Source organism: Cryptomeria japonica, chromosome 3, assembly GCF_030272615.1.
Source record: "Cryptomeria japonica chromosome 3, Sugi_1.0, whole genome shotgun sequence".
Classification (NCBI taxonomy): domain Eukaryota; kingdom Viridiplantae; phylum Streptophyta; class Pinopsida; order Cupressales; family Cupressaceae; genus Cryptomeria; species Cryptomeria japonica.
The window spans coordinates 426,976,707-427,002,622 of record NC_081407.1 but is presented as its reverse complement, the minus strand read 5'-3'; the positions used below and the strand labels follow the sequence as shown (position 1 = coordinate 427,002,622).

Sequence of the window (25,916 nt, the reverse complement as noted above, 5' to 3'; positions counted from 1 at the left end):
CATTGGCAAAGAAGAACTTGCCAATTGTATCATCTATCTCATCCTTCATCTGCACATTGAACAATTCAGCTATGGGGTTACTTGCATTTCCCCTTACCCTCTCGTGAGATTGGGCCATAGAACTGGAAGTGGATGAAGGTCTTGCCATCACTCCTTTCGTCTACAATGTATGACTAGAAGCATGTCACTGGCCCCGTTGAAGCTATGCCCTACCAAAGAAAGTAGTTGGCATTGCAACTGCATTATCATTAGGAATGCCCTAAAGTTTGTTGATCTCAATTCTATATTCAATGTTTTTAGGATCTTCTAAAAAAATGGCACAGATCCACACCTTTTCCTCGAAGAAAAAGGAAGTGTGCATTAACTCTAGTATGTGGCCAAACCATGTAAGACTACAAATGTTGCATTGCCACTTCCTTGTGCCAACACCTATCCTCGATGTGCCTGGTATATTTGATGCAAATTGTTTGAGAGGACACCTAGGATCAAAAGTACCCTTAGTATACTATGCCAATAATTTGGAAGGGCAATCTGTACTAGCTGCTACACTTGCCATGCAACTAGATTGGGCTATAGGATCAGCCCTATGGTCACCCCCCTCAGCCTTAGGTTCATATTCAGAATCATTTCCACTATGAGAATCAATTTCTATCTCATCCTTACTCATGTCATAAGAGCTCATGGTAACACTGCATTTCACAAAATCAAAATCAAAATAAATTCAATAAGCACCCAGTTTCAGCCTAGTTTAACAAATTCAAAAACAAAATTTAAAATTTGATGTTGAACCTTGAGGGCAAAATGATGAATGATTTTAAAAGTTACATAACATTGGAATTGTTCATCATTTTGCCCTCAAGATTCAACATCAAATCTGATTTTGAAAATGAAACAAATAAAAAACAACAAAAAAATTTGAAAATCAGAAAATGAAACGAATAAAAAACAACAAATAACCTACCTTTTAACAAAAAACATCAAATAATCTACCTTGTGCTTGAGGAATCTCTCCAAAATGCTATAGAAACCCCCTCCTCTTCTTCTTCTTGCTCCTTGTCGAGTTTTATACACTTGCACTCACTCAACCTATCTCTTTTCATTCCTTCAATCACTCTTTTCCGAGTTTTCTCTAATCTTCAACTAGTTGTTAGAAAAAATTAGATAAACAAATGTGAGAAAAAGAAAGGATTTGAGAGGGTTTTATAAAACATAGAGGGCATGAATGGGACCATTATGGTTCGACCCTAACCCTAAAAATGCAACAAAAAATGATTTTTAAAAAAAATGCAGTTTTTTTTTTTTTGTACGTTTAGTGATAAGAGATGCCCAAATGTCTACAAGACGCTCAAGGGACGCCTGCGCATCTAGGAGATTCTTGGCCATTTCCCCATCTCCGAACGTATCAACGGCGTATCGACAACGCTGGTGGGACGGCAGTGGACGCGTCATCCCTGTCCCCACATCCCTAGACGTCCCCATCTTGAAAATGTGGGGCTCGGGTGGGGAAACGTGTCCCCGTGGTTCACTATATAATTCATACTACATACTATCTCTTGTAGTCACATACCTGTTACCATGAGAATACATGAAATTCAATGGTAGATCAACTAACAAACCTAGGCTTTTGCACAGTTGTTGGTGTGGATCCCAAAATATTCCATGTATACATGAAGGTTGTGGGTGTTAAAAGTCTATAAGAATCCTATTAACAATCACTATTCCTAGAATGGAATTTGGCTCCTCAAAACTTAATTAAATATAAGATGAATGTAATGTCCCCAGTTTTGCGCCTTCCTAAGCATCATTTATTTTCAGAGGTTAGCCTATTATCAGGGTCCCCATAAGCTAATGTGGTGATTAGGGTATCCTTTGTGGGTTACTCAGGGCTTTTTGGCTGACACTTGGGTTGTTTATTTTAGTACTCTCCAGGTTAGAGATTCAGTTTTTTGGTGGTTTAGCCTTCCAGAGGTCTTTTGGACTTTCTTTGTTTATACTTACTATTTTTAGTAAGTCTCATGAGCATTTGGTCCCATACTATTTATAGTAAATCATTTGGACGGTTGGAGGGTACAACGACCATTACTGGGTATCAATAAGATTTGTGAGATTTCTACAATCCATGTTGTTGGTCAATTTTTTTTGGATTCAACTATGTAAGTAATTATTACTGGGTAGTTGGCAAAATTAATTAAATGTTCCGATATTGGCATTAATTGGAGTTAATGATTAATATTAATTTATTAAAGTTTCGACTTTAATAATTTTAATCAAATTAATGACTTTATATTAAGGGGATATAAGTAGTAATTGCTTAAGTTATTTTAATGATCATGGTCATTTATTAATCCTTTATGGGGGTGCCAACTACATTAAATGATTAATTGAAATGAAATGAAATTATAAAAGTGCATTTCATTTCCTGCAAGTCGTGGGTTTTTTAGAAGGTTATAAAAGGGCTCTCGAGAGCTCATTGATTCATTCATGTTTTGGAAATCAATGAAATTTTGTGGGAGCAAGGGTTTGCTGATGAAGTTTCAGGTTTTTTGAGAACAAAAACTCTCAAAGGGATCAGTGCCTACAGGCGTGGAAGATCACCCAAGGGTCACTCTTTGATAATCTCACTTAGAGATTATATTTGTGCATCATTGAAATTAGTTTGTAAAGTTGATAGGGTATCTAGAAGTCAATTGTTTGCAGATTGGAAGAGATTGAAAATCATTGGAGGATCGTACCATTCACTAGCCCAGTTGTACCTTTCACAAGGTTGGCTGTACTATTTTATGGTCCCAGCATAGGGTTTTGTGAGTTTTTTCAGATTTGATTTTGAAGGGTTTGTCGACTATTGAAGGGTGATCATAATCAATGGAATTTTTAGGGCAAATTAATCTCTTGTTTGTAGTCCCAGCCTGGCCATACCATACTAGCTGCTTTACCTTCATTCGAGCCTGGCCGTACTGTATAATCTGCTTATATGTTATATGAACGGCGTTTGATTAGAGTATGTACTATTCTTTATTTAATCAGCAATAAAGTTCTTGACTTTTTGAAAAGTGAATTTAATAGTTAGCATTTAGAAAGGTTGTTTGCCACATACGAGTAAACGATTAAATGCAGAAGGTAAGTGCACAAAACATAATGGAAATATATTAAAGAACCAGTCTCTGTATTAATTCAACAGTCCATGTACATTAAGTGCTTATCACATCACATCCAGATACCATAATGATCCTACTTCGAAGGAAAGGTATGCAATATATAATGCCCGAAGGGGTGCGACCAACCGTCGCGTCCAACTGCCCTTCGGGAAAACTAACTGACTGTTGTAACCCACAACTACCGACGACAACATAACATAATGATTATTCCCGACAACATCATCCCCCCCAAGAAAAGAAGTCGTCTCCGGACGACTTAATACAAAATAGAGATGATGTTCATACACTAAACAGAATCAAGGTATAGAAGAAGAAGGGGACTGAGGGGGCGTCCCTGAAGCAGCAGGTGGTAGGGCTGAGGATGATGTTGGTGTCAGTCGTGTGCGCAGATCGTACACCTGTTGTGTCCGCACCTGCAGGTCTCTCTCAGCAACCTTTCTGTGCTCAATTGCAGACTTAACCATCCGAGCAACCTCCAGGAGCTTTCTCTCCTTGGCATCCACCGTCTCTCGTGCCTATACTAGACTAGTGCTCAGGGTCGCCTGCTCTGCCCTTGTGTCCTCCAACTCTGAAGCTAACCATGCCTTCTCGACAGCGAACTGAGCCTTCTCGGCTTCCCACACCGCCTCCCGGCAATCCAAGTCTCTCTGCACGGCCTCCACCTCGGTGGCCAACTCCTCCCGAGCTCTCTCCGCGGCCACCCTCACAGTCAGATGTCCTACAGACACAGACTCCATTCGGCGAAGAGTGTAATACCCTTCCCTAAAGGTCTACTCAATCTGCCTCTCGAGAGGCTCCACTCTACTCTCCACTACTGGCGTACTCACAGCCCATGCGGCCAACATCTCTGCCATCTCAGTTTTTGGCCATCCACCTCTCTCAAAACAGGCAGCAAATGCCTGCAGACAACCCTCCCGCATAAACCTAAGCAGCCGCTCCAACTCCTGAACGGTGCTGTCGAGGCCCTCTAACTGAAGAGAGGCGATAACCTCTCGCCCTCTGCCCTCGGTGGACCTCCTCTTGCAGATAAGTCTGTACCAGTTCCTGAAAGTAAGTCTACCCTCGGCCCACCATATCTCGGAGGTAAGCCTCCATGTCTACCCGGCCCGGCTGCCTGTTCTTCGTGTGACTCTCTACCCTGTCTCGCTAGTTGTCCACGTGGACCTTCACCATCTGCTCCAGTGCCAACTCCTTGCCCTGCACCACCGTCGAGTGTGTCACATCTTTGGGAGAACCTTCGCTGTTGAAATCCACAACCTCTGCGTCTAAATCCTCCCGAGGGTCCCTGTGCACGAGGGTAGCCCGTGAGGGAGAAATGGTAGTAACCGGCCTAGGCGACATGGGTGTCATCTCGAACTCCTTGCTCAACCAACTGTCCTCCTCGAGGGGGTGTAGTATTCCCTCGCCTAGTGTTGCTGCTGTCGCTGTCTGATCATGCCCCTGCACTTTCCCTATGGGTACGGATTCCCCCACTTCTTCTGATGGAACTATCTCTGTCCTCCCTTCCTCGGTCCCTAATGGCAGCCTCATTACTACCGGCGGCCTCTGCTCCCCGAAGGCTGGGATGGACGCAATGCCACCCGTAGACAAACTCAAATGCGCTGAGGGGGTCAGCATGGGTGTGATGAACAAGACTTGGGGTGGGGGTGTGGATGCTGGTACGGCCTCGACTAAGCTTGCCCCACTATCTCCGTCTGAATCACTCGAGACTCCGAGGTCTCTTCCCGCCCGTTGTCGAAGTCATCAGACTTGGAAACATCCCGCCTTCGCCTCTTCTGTCCTGCCGTAGGTGTCAGCCCTACATCCATATGTCGCCAATAGAAGATGGGTGGCTCCCCTGGTGCCAGACTACCTATCGGTTTGATGTCTACTTCGTCCTCCGACAGCTGGGAACGCATGGCCTCCAGGAACAACCCAATGGCATAGTCCGGCATGTAGAAGGTGTGGTGATGTAGAGTCATGAACTCATACATCCTGTCAGCAAGTACTGTATCCCATTCGTACTGCACCCCATTCATAAGTCCATTCATCAAAATAATCTGAGGTAGGGTGATATCCGATGCACGGCTGGACCCGGTAAGTCGGCTCTTCTCAACATCCATGATGCAGCGCCACGGCCCATTGGCTACAAATGACTTTTTCATTCCCCTAATTTTTGTGGCGTTGGTCACAGAGGCAAATTCAGCCGGTGTAAGGTTGCGGGAAACCATCTTCACCCAGTGCTCCTTCGTGTCCTTATTCATTTTCTTAGCTTTTAACTCCACTTTCTTCCCATTGCGGCCTGGTATGCCAAATACCCTTGTAAAGTCGGCTACTGTGAAGGAAACCCTTAGCCTATGGTTGTCGTAGTCGAACGTGCTAGTTCTGGAGGTGGCATCAAACACATCGACCATCATTCGCAGTGGTACCTCGAATTTCTTTATGGGAAAAACAGGCATCTGGATAGCCCAGTGAACTCCTGCTCGCTGTAAATTCTTTTTCACTTCGTGATTGGCAGCATTCTCCTGCCACCACTTGCGGCACTCGGCTTCATTCACACCCTCGAACACAATAGTGTCGGCGGTGACCTTTCCCGTGGCTGTGGCTGTGGCTATCTTTGGCCTGTGTTTCTATTTGCTAGTGCTGGTGCTGGTGCTTGTATCCGTGCCTCCTGCAACTCGAACTCCGGATGGTAAAACCCTCGCAGTCTTGTCCATGTTTGTCTGCAACTTTGCTCGCCAATGGCATTTGCCGGCTGAATGCATTCCCCGTATTTTGCCTCTCCTTAACGTGCCAGCTGAGATATGGCTAACTACAGAACCGTTACACCACTTCCCCTTCCCTGCGGCAATGGTTGTGGATATGCCAGGAATCCCTTCTTCCCCGGGACTGTCGCCTTTTCCTTTGGGCCTAAGGCCGCGTGTGCATGGCTTAGCGCAGTTGCGTGTGCGTGTGAAGGGTTGCGTGTGCATTTGTGCGGGTGCGGCGGCGGTTTGTGCGGTGGTTTTTATTTCTACTATTTTCTATTTTTTTCAATTATTTTTTCCACTTAGGACTTGCTGGTGCGGTTGCCGCTCGTGGTGCCGTTCACAACCTCAGGCACCTGTTTTCCGTCCAACGTTGTCAACCGGAAGGCCCCATTGGCCCCGACTTCGCGAATTCGAAAGGGTCCTAGCCATCTCACCTTAAACTTCCTTGGTTTGATCTCGTTTTTCCCATTGTATTTCAAAACCAGCTGTCCCGGGGTGAATCTTACCCATTTTAAATGTTTGTCATGCCATACTTTTCTTCTGGCTTGTGCAACCTCCGTGGCCCATTGCACCACCATTCGGCGCTCGTCCAGCTTGTTCAATTTGTAAAGCCTCTCCCACAGGCTTTCCATGTCTTTGAGTCTATTTTCAATTGCTATTCGCAGACTCGACACCATGATTTCGACAGGTACCATTGCTTGCTGACCATACATCAATTGAAATGGAGTTTGACCGGTGGTCACGTTGTAAGTGGTTCTGTAGGCCCATAATACGGAGGGTAACTTCTCCTCCCAGTCTTCCTTTTCTACCCCGCAGGACTTGTAGATTACCGACACCAATATTTTATTAGTGGCCTCAGCCTACCCATTGGCGCATGGGTAGTATGGGCTCGATAATGAGTGGAAAATCTTAAACTCGGTGGTCAACAGCCGTATGACATGGTTCACAAAGTGGCCCCCTCGGTCACTTGTCAACTGAATAGGTATGCCATATCGCATAATAATTTGTTCATAGATAAATTTAGCCGTGCTTACTACAGAGTTATCCTGGAGAGCCCTCGCCTCCACCCACTTAGTCAAGTATTATGTCGCGACCACAATGTAATGGCACCGTCATGTACGGCTAGCCTTAAGAGGCCCTACAAAGTCGAGTCCCCATCTTTCAAAGAGTTCATGTGCATGCGAAGGGTTGAGGGGCACGAAGTCCCGCTTCAAAGGTTTACCCGCCCGTTGGCAAGTGTCGCACCCCACGACCCACTCCCTGGCGTCGTTGTGTACGGTTGGCCACCACAGCCCTACCAGCAACACCTTGCGTGCCGTCATGTCTGGGCCCATATGTCCACCTACGGGCCCTTCGTGTGCCTCCCTCAATACACTGGGGACTTCCTCCTCCATGACACAATGCCTTAGTACTTGGTCTGGTCCTATTTTGTAGAGTAAGCCATTGATCAGTGAAAAGGTCCTGCTCCTTAATACTAGCTTCCTCCGTTCCCCTAGAGGCAGGTCCTTCGGGAATCAGGACGTCGACAGGTACTCTCCAATCTTCTTGTACCATGAAGGGAGTACGACTATTTGGAACAAGTGCGTATCCGGGAAGTCATCATTTACTCCCTCCGGGGGCTCCCCCGACTTGATCCGGGACAGCTGATCAACTATGACATGGCTTCGTCCTGGTCTTACCACAATTGTAAACGTGAACTCCTGTAGTAGCAATAGCCAACGGCTTATCCTCCCTTGGATAATAGGCTTGTTTACTAGGTACATTAGTGCCGAGTGGTCTACGTAAAATGTGAATGGTGTAGGGACTAGGTAATGTCGGAATTTTTGTACAGCGTAGACCATGCCGAGGGCTTCGCGTTCAGTGGTACTGTAGTTCTTTTCGGCCTTGCAGAGCAACATGCTCGCAAAATAAATCGGTGGTCCAACCCGTGTCCTCTTACCTGGGCTAGTGTAGCCCTGATGGCATAATTTGAAGCATCCACGTGAACGTGGAATTCCTTATCCTAGTTCGGATATGCAAGTATGGGTGCTCCCATCAATCTCGTTTTCAGATCTTCAAATGCGTTGCTCTGCGGCTTTGCCCAGATGTATGGCTCCCCTTTCCGTGTCAAACTATCCAACGGGTGGGACACCTGAACGAAGTTCTTGATGAACCTCCTGTAGTACCCTACATGACCAAGGAAAGACTTCACCCCAGTGACGTCTGTAGGAGCTTCCATTTCTACTATGACCCGAATCTTGTCAAGGTCCGTTTTCAATCCTTCTTTGCACACAATGTGTCCAAGCAATCTTCCTTGTGGTACCATGAATCTACATTTTTTCGGATTAAGGGCCAACTGTGCCCTTCTACACCTCTCCAGGCACTCCCCGAGGGCCTTTAGGTGGATGTCCTGCCCGCTGTAAATAGACCAATCGTCCAGGAAAGCTTTGAAGTTCCCTACAGACATCTTGTCGAAGATGTGCAAGATGATGCGTTGAAAGGTTGTCGGTGCATTACATAGACCGAAGGGCATTCGGTTGTATGCATACACTCCGTCCTCTACCACGAAGGTAGTTTTCAACTTATCTTACTCGGCGATGGATATCTGGTTGTACCCAGAGAACCCATCCATGAAGGAGTAGATTTCATGTCCAAACGCTTCCTCAAGGATGTTGTCGGTGAAGGGTATGGGAAACGGGTCTTTAATAGTGACAGCCTGCAGACACCGGAAGTCTACACAGATCCAGATCTGATTGGCCTCTTTCTTGAGGGAAATCACAATGGGAGACACCCATTTGTTTGTCTGTACCTTGAAGATTATGCCCGCTTCCAACATCCGCTCAAGTTCGTCATTCACCTGTGCAGCATAATTTTTGTTCATACGGTAAGGCCACTTCCTTACTGGTTGGGCTTCCCGTACCAATGTTATGCAGTGTACACATAGCTCTAGGGGCACACCCTTCAGGGCCTTGTACGTCCATGCAAAAACATCCTTGTATTCAAGGAAAATTTTGAAGGCTGCGGCCTTCAACACTGGATTCCAGTCATCACCGCCAAGGATGATCTTGGGGTCACTCGTCTCCACAAGATTTGTCTCCTTCAAATTGGCTTCCTGATATTTAGTAGGTTCGCCCTTCGGGAACTAGTGTGCGGGAGTGTCATTCACAAAGGCCTCCCCTTCCTTGTACTCTCCGTACTCTGGAGGAAATATATCTGGTTCTTCCTCGATACTCAATACATTACACGAGGGTGTAAACAACTCATAATCCTCCATTTGCCAATGGAAGAGGCCATTCATGGAGTCCCCGTCATCCCCCGAGCATGCTTCCAATTCTAATAGCCCTTCGTCACTGGGCTCCATTCCGCGTCAGTCTTCATCCCCACCCAACTGGTCTCCTTCAGATTCGGACTCAGAGGAGGATGCCAACTCCTCACTCACCATCTGTGTACGGAGATCAATCGCGTACTTCCTCCCCACGCTTTCCAGGGAGAGCATATTCCACTTCCAATTATGGTTTGCCTTTGCCGCAATTAGCCACCCACGTCCAAGAATGGCGTCGTACCCTTTCTGCTTCAGTGGAATCACTACAAAATCTAGCACAAATGGCTGTGCGCCAATCATCACCCGTTGGCCCATGAGGGTACCAAGGGGTTTAATCCCGTGTTGATCTGCCCCTAGCAGGTTGAACGTGGGGGGCCACAACGTAGGCTTTCCCAGTTCTTTCCATGTCTTTTCTGGGAGCACATTTACTCCTGACCCTCCGTCCAAAATGGTGTCCGTCAAGGTAGTCCCCAGGATGCCCATTTCTACCACCACCGGGTGGCGTCCGCTGTTGACTACTAACAACATAGGGTCGACTGTGGGGCTTACGACCTCCCTCATTTTGGCTTGTGTGGGTATGGAGTTTAAGATAGCCATTTTCAACTGCGGCATGGTTTCAAGGAGGTCTTGAATCTTCACGAGTACGTCTATTTGCAATATTTGTCATAGGATTCTCTCTTCTCCCCTCGTCCGTGACGGGCTTGTGGCCTCATGGCTGTTTTGTCCTTGTGCGGCCATTTCCTTTGTGATCTTGACCCTTGCCTCCTGCACTCTCTCCGTCTCCATACGAGGATCAAGGTATGGAGCCTTTTTGGCCTGTGCCCTTTTGATTGCCAACACTTCTACCTTTGTGGGTTCGATGTTCAAAAGGTTTACTCCTGGCTACGGGCAATTTTCATCCTCATGGTCGCCTGGCCCACACCATTGGCAAAGGTGCTGAGGGGTGGCTTCCTTCATGCAATCCCGGGCGAAGTGCCCCCAGTGATTGTAGGCCCTACATTGGATCATTGGTCGGCCCTTGGCGTCATACTGGACACAACTTTGGTTATTGTTATTGTTGTTATTCCTTCTATTGCCGTGTCTATTGTCCTGGTAACCTCCAGATGATGCCAATGTGTTGGTTTGTTGAACCGTACCCGCTCGTGCAGATGTTGTGGCCTGCTCGGTGAACAACACTTGCGTATTTCGGGTCTTCATATTGTATGGGCACTCCTTGATGGAGTATCCCATTACTTGGCAAATTTCGCAAAAGGCCTTCTTCGGGCATGTACCCTTCGTATGTCCTTCCTCCTTGCACTCCGTGCACCACATGTCTCCTTCGATCCGGCTTGTAGAGCCTTTCATCGCTTTAAATTCCCTCATCATACGCTCCATGTCCCTCTGGAGGGTCGTCACTTTCTTTTTTGACCCCTCCTTACCACTCTCATTAGAGGAAGAGTCATTTTCCTCGGAGGACTTCCCCTTTTTCTTGGACGTTTTGTATTCACTTTCTAGGTCCATAGCCCTATTGTATGCATCATCGTATGATGAAGGATGGACTATCTTCATTTTATTCTTCAAACTGGGTTTAAGGCCTTCTACGAACCACCTCTTCTTGAGTCCGTCAGCGGGCTGACTCTCCATTTTCCCAATTAGCTCCTTCAGGTGCCTTCCATAGGCACGAATTGATTCCTTTTGTCCTTGTTTCGTACTATATATCTCTGCCACTATTTCATTATCATCCCGGAGTAGGCAGAACTCCTCAAACCTTCTTGAAGGCTTTCCGCAACGTGTCCCATGTGGCCACTGCAATTTTATCAATATCCGAGTACTAGTCGATGGCAACTCCCCATAATGTCGTTGGGAATTGCGTCCTCCATTCGTCCTGGCTCGTGACACCATTGGTCGTCCATATGGTTTCGCAGGTTCTGCAATGCCTTACGAGATCCTCCTTCCCGTCACCAGTGAATTTCGGTAGCTTCTGCCTATTGGCCATTGATGGTGGTCATGTCCCCAGAGGTGGCTGTGTCTGTCATGCACCCGCGCCACTCCCTCCCGCGCCGATGGTGTTTCCTGTTTGAGTGAATGGGGGTACGGTGTTTTGTACCCGCATGCTTGGTGTGATGGGTCCCAAGAGGGGGTCCTGTCTATCGTGTGCATGTGCCTCCTCCGCACCTAGGACCGTACGGTTGCCCTCTCCCTCGTTCTCACCCTCGTCTTTTGCTCGCTCCCTTCAGTGGTCCTCCATGCACGGTGTAAGGGATAAGTTCCTAAATTGATCCCGGGTCTCTTCGATCAGATTTCTTTGTAGCCTTGTTTCTTCCAAAAATTCTTTGTAGTTTCTCAACCTACGGTGTTCTGGCAACACGTAGAAATCTCCTTCGGCTTCTGCTCCTGCAGTCTCTGTGACACATCCTTGGTTCCCTTCGGGCAACCCTTAGGTAGGTCGTCCTTCGCCAAGTTGCCTCAGCCTCCGTCTACGTTCTACTTGTTGTTCCAGAATCAAGGCCCTCTGTGCGGCCTCCCACTCCTCACTTTGTGCCTTCTTATTTCTATCCTTATTTAATAAGTTGGGCATTAATTCTTGTACATCTTCATAAATAGCAACAACACATAAAAAATAGAACACTTCTTTATTAATTCATCCATCGGATACAATTTGTGTCAATAGTACGACACCATTATTATAGTACAGAATTATCTTTATTCCTCCTGGAGGTTCAGGGTTCAATTTCCCCTTGGCCTCTTGCCATCACGTTCCGCTTCCCAGTGACGACTGTTTTCTTCGTACTGTCGGAGGACCTGTTGGCATCACTCCTCACAGGCAATCTCCTCCAGGCGGGTTCGTTGTGCCAATGATGCCTGTGCAAGCAACTGGGGGAGGTGGTTCATCAACCGATTCACTGCGGGGCTAACTTCCAGTGCGGTCCACACGGCACTTGGGACATCATCCTTCGTGGCCTCTCTTCGGACGTAGGTCTCGATGGCCACTTGAAGCAGGATTGAGAATTCCCTCGTTGTAGTGTCTTCTCCGTCGTAGAGCTCCGTTTGCACGTTGTCGGCCTCTGGGTTAATCTCACCAACGGGTAGGCCCATCATGTCCGTACGTCATCTGCTCCTTCCTTTCCCGAGTATGTCTAGGCAACGGCACCAGATGTTTGCCACATACGGGTAAACAATTAAATGCAGAAGGTAAGTGCATAGAACATAATGGAAATATATTAAAGAACCAGTCTCTGTATTAATTCAACAGTCCATGTACATTAAGTGCTTATCATATCACATCCAAATACCATAATGATCCTACTTCGAAGGAAAGGTATGCAATATATAATGCCCGAAGGGGTGCGACCAACCGTCGCGTCCAACTGCCCTTCGGGAAAACTAATTGACTGCCGTAACCCACAACTACCGACGACAAAATAACATAATGATTATTCCCGACAACAAAGGTTTTCTAGCATTCCTCTTTAAATTCCTGCAATTTATTTAATTATATCTCAAAAACACAAAAAAAATAAAATCAGAAATTAGAAAAAAACAAAAAAAGAGACAAAAACCAGAAAATTAAATATCCATAGAGGGGTGGGATATTTCAGTGGTATCAGAGGCCAAGTTTGTGCCATCCTATTGGGTGATTCAGTAAAAAAATTCAGAGTTATGACAATGGGTTTTAGCAGGGTTGAAGATCAAATCAAGAGGAGTCATGAACATGAAGCTATCCAACTCTTTGAAGAGTATCAAAGCAAGCCTGAAGGGTTTGAAAAATAGGTTTCCTTTGATGATTTCTTAAGTTTGGTTGTAACCTTAAGGCCTGGTAAAATGGGCATGGTGAAGTACATCGGAAGAACAATGAAAGAAGAATCAGAAGTTACCCTTGAAGAAGGGTTGGTGAAGAAACTAAAGGAAGCTGATCGGGAGGTTGAAGCTAACTCTGCAGGTGCTTCTAACCGCAAGGATGAATGCATTGTTGTGCATCAGATTGAAAAATTTGAAAATGAAGTTGCTCCTTCATGTCCTTTCCCATCACAAATGGGTACAATGGTGTTTATGAAATTAAAGAATCAATTGTTGATAAAATTAAGGAGCACAAGAGTCTCTTGGTGGGTGACTTAAGAGGTCATGATTGATAAGCCATGTGAAGAGATGAATTATCTTGATGCTTCCATGAATGATTCTACTATTGTCCCACTTTTTCTACATGAAGAAAAACCATTGGGTATTAATGAAGACTTCACTTGCAGCATGTGACAACATTTATGATGGATGATATACTTGACATTCAGCTGGAAATATCTCATGAATCAGCACATGTTGATGGGCAACCTCACATGGAAGGAGAGGTACTTGAGGGTCTTGATGACTCTACTCTAAGGAATAAAACAAATTCTAATTTTCTGAGTTGAAACTGCAGTCACTTATCTTCTTGCAAACATGAGATGGCAATCCTAAAGCATGAAGATATAAGTATTATTGAGTCTCCCAATGATGGCTCTCAAGATTTGAGAGTTAGACATGATATTTTTGATGTAGAATCAATCTAGAAGAGGTCTGATTTAATCTATCACAGCACCGAAGATGTATTGAAGACCCAAAGTTTATGTGATGGATGGAAGAAAAAAGCTAAGGAGGCTAAGTTATTGGCTGCCCATACAAGACAGCACCTTCAAAAAATCAAAGAACAAGTCAACCGCATGGATCAAGCACGACAACAAAGGGAAGCTCACCTTAGAACGTTATGTTTTCAAAGGGAAGAATGTGTAGAGGTTGAGCATGAGCCTTTTGAGGTGAGGAAGCAAGGAGAACATGCAGATGTGTGTGAACAAGAGAAGAGATATGACTCAGAAAAGTTTGTTTGTTCACATAGTTTGTACCATGAGGGTTATGTATTACTACTTTGGAGAGCCATTTGAAGGCTCAAGTCATGGACATGGATGGGGTAGTTGAGCATACACCTTGGGGATCAACCACTAGTGTTATGCCTACATGTAGAGATGGACAGATGGGTGATTCGGATTTGGTTGGACCTTTAGCTATGTATGAAGAGCTTGAGGAGATCAATAGTGTTGAGAGACAACCTCATCGTGTTGGTGATTCCTTGGTGGAGTATGAAGCAGTCCTAATGTTAGGATTTGAGACACATCATGGATCACTTGCTTTTGGTTGGTATATGCTTGGAAATGGTGAGTTCCAGCAGGTCTATGCTCCAAGATATGGAGATGGTCATGAGAATAGAAGTATTTCAGCCAAAGCTTATTGGGTTCCAATTCAATCATTGTTGTTAGGAGGCTAACCTACATTGCTGGTTATGAAAGTTTCAGATTGTACTTTTGTGACAGCAGTTGTTTGGATAGATTGGGATGATTGGGATCTCCAATGTTGGATATTGGCATGGTGATGAGGTTCCAGCAACACATGACATTGGAGGCATTTCTTACACCATCAGGGTTATAAATTTCAGTTTGTTTGATGCTGTTTTGAATTATAACAGCAGTCTATTATGGTATGATATATTCTTCTTTGCACCTTGGATGGGCATTCATCACATTTTTGAGGATTCACTTAGAATTAGATGGATAGTTGGTATTAGTGACATGATGATAGACATTTATCTCTTTCATTTATGGAGTGTGATGGTGTGATGACTTGGGATCCAGGGATTTGCATGATGGATGGAGTGCTTCTCAGGTTTCTACAGATTGATGACAGTTATATCAGAGTGGTGCAGTGAATTGGTGGTACCATATTACTGAGATTGATATGGGATCGTGGTATTTAGATTGGCATAAAGGAGCAGATAGCATTTGGGTTGGTATGCAAATGCAAATTGCTTGAGGGCAAGCGATCTTTGGGAAGGGCGGACTGTAATGTCTCCATTTTTGGGCCTTCCTAAGCATCAGTTATTTTCAAAGGTTAGCCAATTATAAGGGTCCCTGTAGTCTAATGTGCTGATTAGGGGGCCCTTTGTGGGTGATTCAGGGCTTTTCAGTTGACCCTTGGGTTGTTTATTTCAATACTCTCCATCTCAAAGATTTAGTTTTATGGTGGTTTGCTTTCCAGAGGTCTTTCAAACTCCATTTGTATATACTATTTTTAGTAAGGCCCTTGAGCATTTGGCCCTATACTATTTATATAAGTCATTTGGACGGTTGGAGGGTAGCACGGCTATTACTTGGTAGTTAGCAGAATTAATTAAATGTTCTGATATTGGCATTTATTGGAGTTAATGATTAATATTAATTTATTAAAGTTTCGACTTTAATAATATTAATTAAGTTAATGACTTTATATTAAGGGTATTAAGGGGATATAAGGAGTAATAATTGCATAAGTTATTTAAATTTTAAATGATTATCTCTACCTAAAGAAATTTTTCTTCATGAAGAAATTTTTCTATACCAACCTTAGTATCTCTAGATTTTAAACATCTCTTTCGAGAAAGGCTTGGTCAGATTATCTACAACCTAGTCATCTAAGGGTACATTCTGAATAACTACTACTCTATTTTTAAATTTTGCCTCGAAGAAAATGATAATGAATATCAATATGCTTGGAACCTTTGTCGAAACACTCTCGAAAAACTCTTTTTGACTCGTGATTCCTATAAAAATCCCAAGTAAATGCAAGAAATTGTGAGGTTCGTATTAAAAACTCATCCAAATTCATATGATTTATTTTTTCTTGCTTGTAGTTAAAAAACCATGATTTTCATTGGTGGTAAAGGTTTCATAGGCCTTAATTTGGGCTTGACTGCCCCTCAACTCCATTGGGGGTGTTGCCCCCAAACCTCACAAGGGCTCTACTCCTTGACCCCACGGGGGGCATTGCCCCTAGACCCCCATGAGGGGCACTACCTCTCCTCATTGGAGTATCCACTCCCAAATCCCTATTAGTTATTGAAATCTGTCAAATAAAAAACATGATTACAATGAGGGGGTGACAGGGAATTGGGATATAACTCTTGAGTGTGCCTACTGTAATATCCCCACAATTTTTTTCAATTTTTTTCCAATTACAATCACAACAAGAACCTGTTAAGGTTAGTAAATGAAGATACAATAATGCTGAAACTGTAACCCTTCCACTTTTTGATCACCAAGTGCCCAATATGGGAAGGTGAGAGCATACGGTGTTGACGGGATCGTTAGCTTCAAATAACTGGAAATAATACAATGCTTGGGCAGCAAGCCAGCCCCTTCCACTTTTCAGCAGGATATGGAGAATATTAAAAATCACTTGGCGGTAAACCAGCCAAAGGATGATGCAAGAACTGAAGAACAATCACTCTACCGCTTATTCAGCGGGAGGACTAGAAATGAAATAGCAATCAACTCCACCGCTTATTCAGCAGGAGGACTGAAAATGAGATTACAATCAACTCAACCGCTTATTCAGCAGGAGGACTGAATTACAATAGATAAGAAGGCGGCAAGCCAGCCTCTTCCACTTATGCAATGGGCCAAGAACAACAATCCAAGTATATAGCTGTTAGTACTACTAATCAGCTTTACAATGCAAACATGGATTACAAAATTACTAGAATCATTGTCCAAACTAGGCGGCAAGGCCAGCCTCTTCCACTTATACAGTGGGACTAAGAGAGTTCAAATAAATTGTTGTTAGTACTACTAACAAGCATTACAATATGATTCATCATGGATATTTGAATGTCAAAACCCAAACTAACAGCTGCAACTTATTACCAAGACTCTTCACACCACACCCATAGACTCACACACCTGAAAACCAGCTTCAACCCACCAAAACTAAATCTGATATGAATGAACAACAGGCTGGAAATACAAACCAGCAACATTAAAATCCACACCACTGGAAATCTGAAAATGCACACTAAAATTCAAACCACACATTCAGAAGATCCAATCACAGCCAGGAGTGATGTCTCACACTCAAAGTCTGTCAAGAGCCCTAGGAGGTATTCACCCTCGAAGATTGTCTGGAGTCAAACCGACAGCATAACAGTGTAAATTGTCTGAGATACCAAATGAGAAGCCCAACACTCTCATTTATAGATTTTGAGGGCTCAAATTCAAATTCACATTCCCTCCAAATGAACGCCAAATCCAAATGCCCGTTCACTTCACATTATTTTGAAATTACATTTCATTTCTCCTTTCTCCAAATCGACCTTCTCATAGGAGCAAATATTCTTTATAAAATGACAATAAAATCATAATGTGGCATATAAGGTAGATAAGTGAAATATATTATAAAATTAACTTATTTCTCCATAAGGCGTCCATCTTGCCGTATTAATATTTCACTTTATAAAGTATTTTTCCTCAACAATAAATCACCCAATATATAATTAAGGAAAAGACTTATATATCAATATAACTTAAGCAACCCCTTTTAAATAAATCGTCTAACCTTTGCCTTAAGTTATAATTTAATTTAAAACACCATTTTTCATCAAATACTGAACCTGCCAAAACAAGCTCCAAGGATATGGGGAAACAAGCTGAGAGAATTGCCCTGCCAGAAATAGTCACTGAACTGAGCTGAGGAACCCTTGCCAAGAAAAGCACCAAAAAATGAGGGAAGACCAATTGCTCAAATTGACCTACCGGAAATAGCCATCTGAACAAACCTGCTGACATCCTTCTAAAAATAGTACTTACTAAAAATAGCATACTGCTAAAAATAGTAAGTGTTTCCAAAGTGATTTTAACCACATTCTAAGGAGTCGTCGCACTTACTAAAAATAGTAAGTCTTGTAAAAGTCACTCGATGCAGATGCATGTTGAACCATCTTGAAGCTCTCTAAAAACCCAGAAGCAATCCAAAATCCAAACTGTCAAACTCTCACATATAGCCCCTGAAAACACCAAAGAATCCTCCTAGAAAATAGGAAACCATAATTTTTGCCCCCGACTAGCCTACGGGCCTCCGAACTAGGCTAACGACCAACATAACTAATCACTGCGGAGAAGGGGACATTACACCTACTTAGACATTATATTGCACAACTTGCCAAAAGTCTCTCTAGATGAGGCAACTTCTATATAAGACATGGCTAGTGGAAGTGGCATTATAACTCATTTAGAGTTTAACTTGTTTTGGTCTATTGTGTGTATTAAATTCTAATTTTGATTTATATATGATGGAAATAGTCATATGCTCATCAAATTTAGTAATGTGTGTTTTTGAAGAATATTTTTAAACATATATGTATATTAAAGTTCGATAAAATTATCAAGTTTTTCTTGAGTTTTTGCCAAGTCGTAAGTTTTTAGAATTTTTGGGCCAAAAGATTTATTGCAGAGTAAGAGTTTTTTAACTCTGCTTGGAACAATCATGAAACGCTAGATTCTTAGAGAGCTTGATGTTATGTTGATTGTCTGTAATGTCCCCAATTCCCTGACAGGCATTTGGCTGTCAAACTCTAGCCTATACCATTCCCTGGGTTAGAGTTTATGAAATAATTTAAGGGAATATGAGAATGTGGATGTGGGCCAATTAAAAAACAAAACTTTTATGACACAATTATTATTAAGGCTCATTTAAACATTGAAAAGGTACTTAATAAATTACAATGTTTTGTACCTAGGCGGCTATACTAGGGGTCTAACAAACATTTAATGTTATCATCATAAGCCTGTCCCCAACGTGAATCTGGAACCTTCAAGATAATTCGATGGCTTTTTGGATGGAAAGGATTTATAAGGTGAATCGATGGTAAGGAAAGGATTATTCAGCTGTGTTTAATTTTAATATTCTACTATCGAGCTTGTTGTGCTCTCCAGGATGAAACCCCTGGTGTGTGTGTGTGTGTTGGGACGAAACCCCTAGCATGTGTATCGATTCTATCACCAACAGTGCACAGAGAAATCAGTGATATCAGCGGCTTATCAATCTCAGGAAATCGCAATCAAAGCATCATAGTATTATCGATTCAAGGTGGCAAAGGCCGGCTTTTCATGTGGATGCATGGTCGATGATTATAGGGTCTTCGAGATGACATTCCACAGCTATGAACACCTACAGTGAACAGCTTCAGATGCTGTTCAGATTGACACTATAGCTGCAGCAATGAATTAAATTGTAGGATGTGGTAAGGAGGTATCAATTCTGAGTGTTGGTGACCAATAAGAAAAGCAAACCTTCGATCTGATTATTATCTGAATAATCCAGGTATGAGATCAATACCCTATTCAATGCATGTGCCTCAGTAGTATGAATGATGTGTAATGTGTAGGAGAAGAATGATTTCGATAAATGAAATTGGATGTAGTCTCTGCCTGTCTTTAGTTGTTTTATATATCTGAATAAACATTGAATGTATGTTCCATTTAATTAAAAGTTGATAAAGCAAACCGAGTTGATGAGAAAATAGAGTTAGAATATTTCATTGTCATAGTAAACTATTATAAGCTCCCAACTGCTATAAATCAATACTCCTGACACTTGAGCAACTAGGGCATCATAGGCTACAATCATTCATAGGTTGAAGATACTTCGATCACTGAAATAAATTTTCATGCAAATTTTTCTCACAGGCAACATATTCTATTCTTGAGCATGGAAGGTCTCAATAACAACGCTCTGATATCATGGCAATATTCAACTCATGGTATACAGATTTTGCACTCTAGGGTTTGAAATAAATTGTTGAACTTAAATTTCAATCAAACTTGCAATTTTGAGCCATTAAGGTCATGGTCTAATGGTTAGAAACTTGGCATGTTGACAAATCCACCAAGGTTCAAATTGCTGTTGGGCTGTTAAGCTTGCAAGCCTTGTACTTTTCCTAGGCTGCTGACCTTGTAGGTTTTCTGTAATATGCTGCCTTGTTTTGCCTTAGTTTTTTTTCTTTTGGTTTGAGTTTTGCATTGGTTTTGAGATGATAAAAAAAGTGTAGGTAATAAAGTAACTTGCAGCAATTAAATGACTCGGAAATATAACAAATCTCAGAAATATATGAAGCTGAAAATTCCAGAATTTATTTGTGATCTGATATTACAAAATTTCTCAAATATAAGAGCAAGCCAAATCATTAAATAGCACCACATAACTATTTCAAACATACCCAAAAAATGCAGCATTGAGATAGCTTAAGCTTGTTCACAAAATTTGCAATTTGGCACTCCAAAAATGATCTCCACTCTCTTCAAAGACTTTTCTAAAACCCTCGTAGATGATTTAATAGATTATTGTAGGTCCAAACACCTCCACAATAGCAACTTCACACCTTCCAAACCCAAGCCACTCAACAAGCACGATGTAGGAGAGTATAAACAGCAAAAAGGGACCAACAAACACACAATAACCTCAGCAAATCTCCTTGTTCAGCCCCAATGAATATTATCCAACACTCTGAAGCCCTGAGAATTGAAGAGGAAGAAGATATCAGGATTCAAAACTTTATTAAAGCCCAGTTGTGACCTCTGTATGAAACTACCAATTTATTCTCTAGATTATGTCTTTCAATAACGTGGAGAATGTTGCTTGCAAGGGTATCCCTCCTCACAAGCCAAAGAAAGCAATCTTCCCAAAAGAAATAACAATATCCAATATATCAAAACTCAATCTTCAAATGAGAGCCCCAATCCTCCTTTTATAAATTTTTTTGGCCTTTTGGTTGTTTCTTTTTGCTTTTTCATTGATTTTTCAAAAAAGCATTTTGCTATTTTTTGGGAAAATTCTTTTTTGTTTTCACTATTTTTTCAGAATGTGATTTTTTGCTTTTTGCTACTATTTTACTTTTTCCTTTTATTTAATAAAAGTCACTTCCTTTTTAATCTCCTAATGTAGTTTTAAATAATAAAGGCCCATCCATTAAAATAAATCACCTTTAATTTAATAAATGGCCTATATAGTCCCTTCATTAAATAAATTAAAATAATGATAAAGTTAAATATTTAATCAATTAAAATTTATTGTTATTTTATTTAAAACTCTTGGACTATATAAAACACTGAGATAGTCATCAAAATTGAATTCATTGACAGTACTAAAAATAGTAACCTTGCCAACTAGTCCAATCAGTGCTCGAAACTGACTTACTAAAAACACTATGTATTGGAAGACTAACCCAAAATCACTCCAGAAAAAGGCATTCTGCTCATAATCCTGATGGGAACTCAACTAACAACAAAATATTGGCAAACTGCTGGATATACCGCTTCCAAGGTTCCCTAATCCTAACTGAATAGCCTATGGGAACCAACTGAATAGACTAAAGGTCCATCAACTCAACCGGTTAGGAAGGGAACATTACAGTTTGGATTGCTTGTGTTAATGCAGTGGGATGATAATGCCCAAGAAGATGTCCTGCAGAAGCAGCCTCTCTAGCTTGGACAGGTTAAAAGCTCCTGAGTTAACCAACAACCACCACCAAAAAAAAACTGCAAACTTTGAATGCTATATTTTGCACACAAAGTTTTCAAAGTACAAAAACTACAATGAATGAAATAGAACAGAAGTGCTAATTAAAGTTGAAGACTTATCATGTTTTCCATCACTTAGAATCTCATAAAAAATAAAAAGGTTAATTGCTTCTGCACACGAAATGAAAACCAAAAAATAGAAATAAATCAAACTTTAAATTGTCAAAAAGTTGACTAGACACTTGTACCTAAATTTAGTAAAGCTAACACTAGATATAGTATCCTAAATTTGTGAAGGCTAAATATGGTATTTTAATTCTGGGAAACTTGAATATGGTATCCTTAATCTAGGATGTTTCTACCAATTTTCTGCAACTAGAAATAAACACTAAGATTTCTAAAAATTTAGCATTAAGAACATTTCTTGGCCAAATTCCCAATTGTGAGAATATTTTTGTTGCATAGTAACTACAGGAAGCATCTTCTTTTGCATTTTTCTAGTCAACAATATCTATGCGACTCGTGAATTTTGTGATATGTTTTAAACATTAGCTTCAATATCTATGAAAATAGTGGCATTTGTGAAAAAAATTAATTCTGGATTAGTGTGATATCCATGCAATGCAACAACTATGAGGTGTATTTTGGTATATAACTGTAACTTCCCACCATTTGTAGTTTTTTCGCTTCTAAAGTAGTGGAAAAAACAATTGCTTGGCAATGATTTGAGTGTTATAAATGTTTCAGGTAGGCTCAATAATAGAATTGAGGAGATCTTATCAAGCTTACAATGTAATGCCTACATTGAGTAAGGTCTTGAAAAGATATGGAGTGTAGTGTTCGTCAGTAGGATACCAAATATGTCATGTAAGTTACTTGTGTTTCCTCAACATTACTGAATATAGTAAAGAAGAAATTGCAGCTCTTTTGGTGCTTTTAGCCAATCTGTTCATTTTAACTTTTGGAAATAAGTAGAGAATATTATGTGAAAGGTGATGGACAATGATAGAATTGCCCGTTATTTGATCATCTGCTGGCCCTTATAATAAATCTAAGTGTAATATAAACACTTTTTTGTTTTGTCTATAACTGCAGATATGGCCTTCCTCATTCACATGAAATGGTAATTACTACCCTTCATGAATAAGAGAAAAAAGGATTATATTCATATTGGCCTTCGCAAAACTATATATATTATGTTGATGAAATGCATGCCAATGATGCATAAACATAATCATTTTTCAACTTTTAGGAGTGATCAACATGAAATTGGATTTTCTGCAGCTAGCTTTCACGAAGTTGAAGCTCGAGAGAATTTCATGTATACCATGTCTAGATAGCCCAAGGCTAGCTTTTGCCACCAACATCAACTTTGTAAATACTTTAATCATCGGTGGAATCAAGGAGAAATTCTGTTTTGAGAAAGGTGGATGCTTTTCAATATCCAGAACATATGTCATGACCAGGGACAGTTCATATCAACTGCAGGGCATCTGGGCACAGTTAACAATAATATTCTGCTTTTAGAAGTGATGTAAAAGAGACATGCATATCCTCTTCAATCAAGGCCTTTGGAAATCATTCTTGCTTTTATTTTTGTATGCTGCTTACCTTGATCTGGCTTTAATGTGCCTAGAGTTTGACTGATTTTTTTATATTAAAATTTAGTAATCTATATTTATTAATATTCAAACCTCATAATTTTTAATTAATTGATTTGAGTACAGTGATAATAGCTAGGCCGTGTAGTTTTTTTCCTCGCTGTTGTTACATGGTCTTGAATCTCAAGAGTATAGATATTCAGCACGTCGAAAGTAAGCATACTTAAGAATGATTATGATCCATTATTATTTAAAATTCCTAATAGTTTGTGGATTCAGCTAGGCTGGTTGAGGCCATCGTTGATCTTTTCACATTTAGAGAGATACTATTGCAAAGGAATCATTAATCATATAGAAGTATGGATAACACTTTTGTATCGATTTCATCTATGAGATTGATACGGCAATTGTAACAAATCCTTACAATCTCCCTTTTATTGACATTTACAATATCTGATGTCAAGTTTATACTATTCAAATAAGCGTATCTAAAAAAGACTGCCAACTAAAGATCTAAGAACTTCTAGAAGTCAATGTTTTGCAGTAGCCACACCAAATATATATGTGAGCAAGCAGTGGTGTTCTTAAACAGTGTATCCCATCTATATCGTATTTTAAGCTCCTCTGTATTTCCTTTCAGTTATTATTCTGTGCGCATCTTGAAGGAAACTTTGGCTGCTGTCTATATGGTTCATTCGTTTGCAAACATTATGGGTTGTGGAATATAATTCTCTGGGTGAACAACATATAGGCACTATCGTGCCAGGTCTAATGTTGTTATAATCAATGATACATCAACAATGTCTAGCTACAACTTTTCTGCTTTCAGATAGCGTCTTGTCATAATTGCCCTTTACAAACTATTAAGAGTCAATCTACCTTACATAATCCTTAATAAAATCTAAAATGAAGAATGACATTGACCATTGCATCGGTCTTTTGCCTTTATGTTGCAAAATCATTTTAATAAATATATAGTACATTTATGCTAAAAATATATACAATGTCAATGAGGAGGGATAAGACTGCCTGGATTGGGTTTGGAAGTGACTAATCTCCACATAAAATGGCATTCTGTACGATTTTCAAAATGCTCAAAAGTCAAAACACAACGGATTTGGACAAAATCATCATGATCTTCATCCCCATTGCTGTAAAAACGCAAAAAATTGCACAAAAAATCATCATGTTTTGCACATCTGAAGATTTTTTTTTTAAAATTTCATTGTCATTTTATGTGGAGATTACCCTGTTCTGATTGGCTGGATTGGGTTTTGAGGAAGTGACTTTTTATTTATTTTGGGACACTAAGGCGACTATTAAAATAATAAGGAAAAGTATTGAAAATTTAAAACACTTGAAAATAATTTAAACAAGCTAAAAGATGCTGAATTTTTTGTGTTACCAAAAACACTTGTTTCCAAGAACAAGGATGTCCTAGAAACTAAAACTCATAAAATGCTAGGTAAAGTATTGAGCACTCATTGGCTATATATTCTTCAAATTGTCAACTCTACCAAACCTCCTACAAATTGAAAACTTTTTTGACTCCATAAGTTTAGTTTGAATGTTCAATTATGCAAATAAACAAAACAACAAAGAAAACCCAAACAAGTGTAAAGGACAACATCAAAAGGATTGGACACATGATACACTAATATCTAGCCATATACAAGTGTTTTAAATGTCTAATGGATGAATTGAAACTCTTTTAACAGAGCATCAAGCTTGTGACACTTGCAAATGGTTGTAGTTGTAGGTGAGAAAATTTGAATTTGAGATCTATGAGGGAAGATTCAGATAGATAAATCACCCAACAATGAAGTACCTGCAATGAACATGCATGCAAACCAAATATTTAAAATTGAAACATACATGCCATGTTACGAAATCTACTCCATTGCCCTCCTATTTTTCAAGATTTCATGTTCAAAGTTATTGCTCCTAGACGCACTTCTATGAAAAGCTTTGAGAAAATGGAGATTCAAGATGCAAGATAAACAAAAATAAAGATAACAAGATGAAAACCATCAAGATAATGGATGCTAAGAAAATAGAGTGCTAAAAAATGCATAAACAACAAATGGATGCCAAGATCACGAATTTTGAATGCAAAGTTGTGGATCCCAAAATGGGAGGGGCTTTGCTTTTATAAGAATTTTTAAGATGAATCTATATTGTGGGATGAATATGGGATAATAGATCAATTGTGAAATTGTAAATGTTTATACCATATTGATTAGGTGAGTGAGATTGATAGGAGTCGGAGATGATAAATAGAGGGTGAAGTTGATATGTAAGAGGTTTGGAAAATAGATTAGTAATTGAATATATTAATGGATTAAATGAGGAATAATATAATATGAATATTATGAGAAATGAAGAATAATGAGATATTATATTATGATGTGAATATTATAATATAATAAAAAATGGAATAATGAGAAATAAATAATAAGAATATTATATAATGAGGATCCACTTGATAATGGGAAAATTTAAGTTTAATTAGGACATTTTAATGATTTTTTTTACGTGTCTACAGTAGTACTATTGAAACCATTGTCCCCTTCTTGAATTGTCAAATTTTGAACATATGGATATTAGAATTGAGAGTTGACCCTTGCGTAATGTGTTGTTGACCTTTCCCCATGTCCTCCCTTGGTGTCAAGTTGAAGTCCAAAGATGAGGATTATGAACTTAAGAGTCAAAACCCTTCAAGTTCGATTGTTGGTGTAATTAAGGTATTTTACCTTGGTTATTTCTCACCTAGGTCTTAATTACACGTACTTGGAATTGCT

The 25,916-nt window shown here is 40.7% G+C and overlaps 1 protein-coding gene across 2 annotated transcripts in view; it reads left to right on the top strand.

Moving 5' to 3' along the window:
* LOC131070423 (preprotein translocase subunit SCY2, chloroplastic) overlaps positions 1-23,107 on the top strand; it is a 241,574-nt gene extending 218,467 nt beyond the window's left edge. For both annotated transcript variants that reach the window (XM_058005936.2, XM_058005935.2), the window contains 3 exons: positions 22,262-22,381; positions 22,610-22,637; positions 22,799-23,107. In XM_058005936.2, coding sequence (XP_057861919.1) covers positions 22,262-22,351 — 90 coding nt within the window. In that variant the 3' untranslated portion in view covers positions 22,352-22,381; positions 22,610-22,637; positions 22,799-23,107. The remainder of the gene's footprint in view (positions 1-22,261; positions 22,382-22,609; positions 22,638-22,798) is intronic.
* The last annotated feature ends 2,809 nt before the right edge of the window (positions 23,108-25,916 follow it).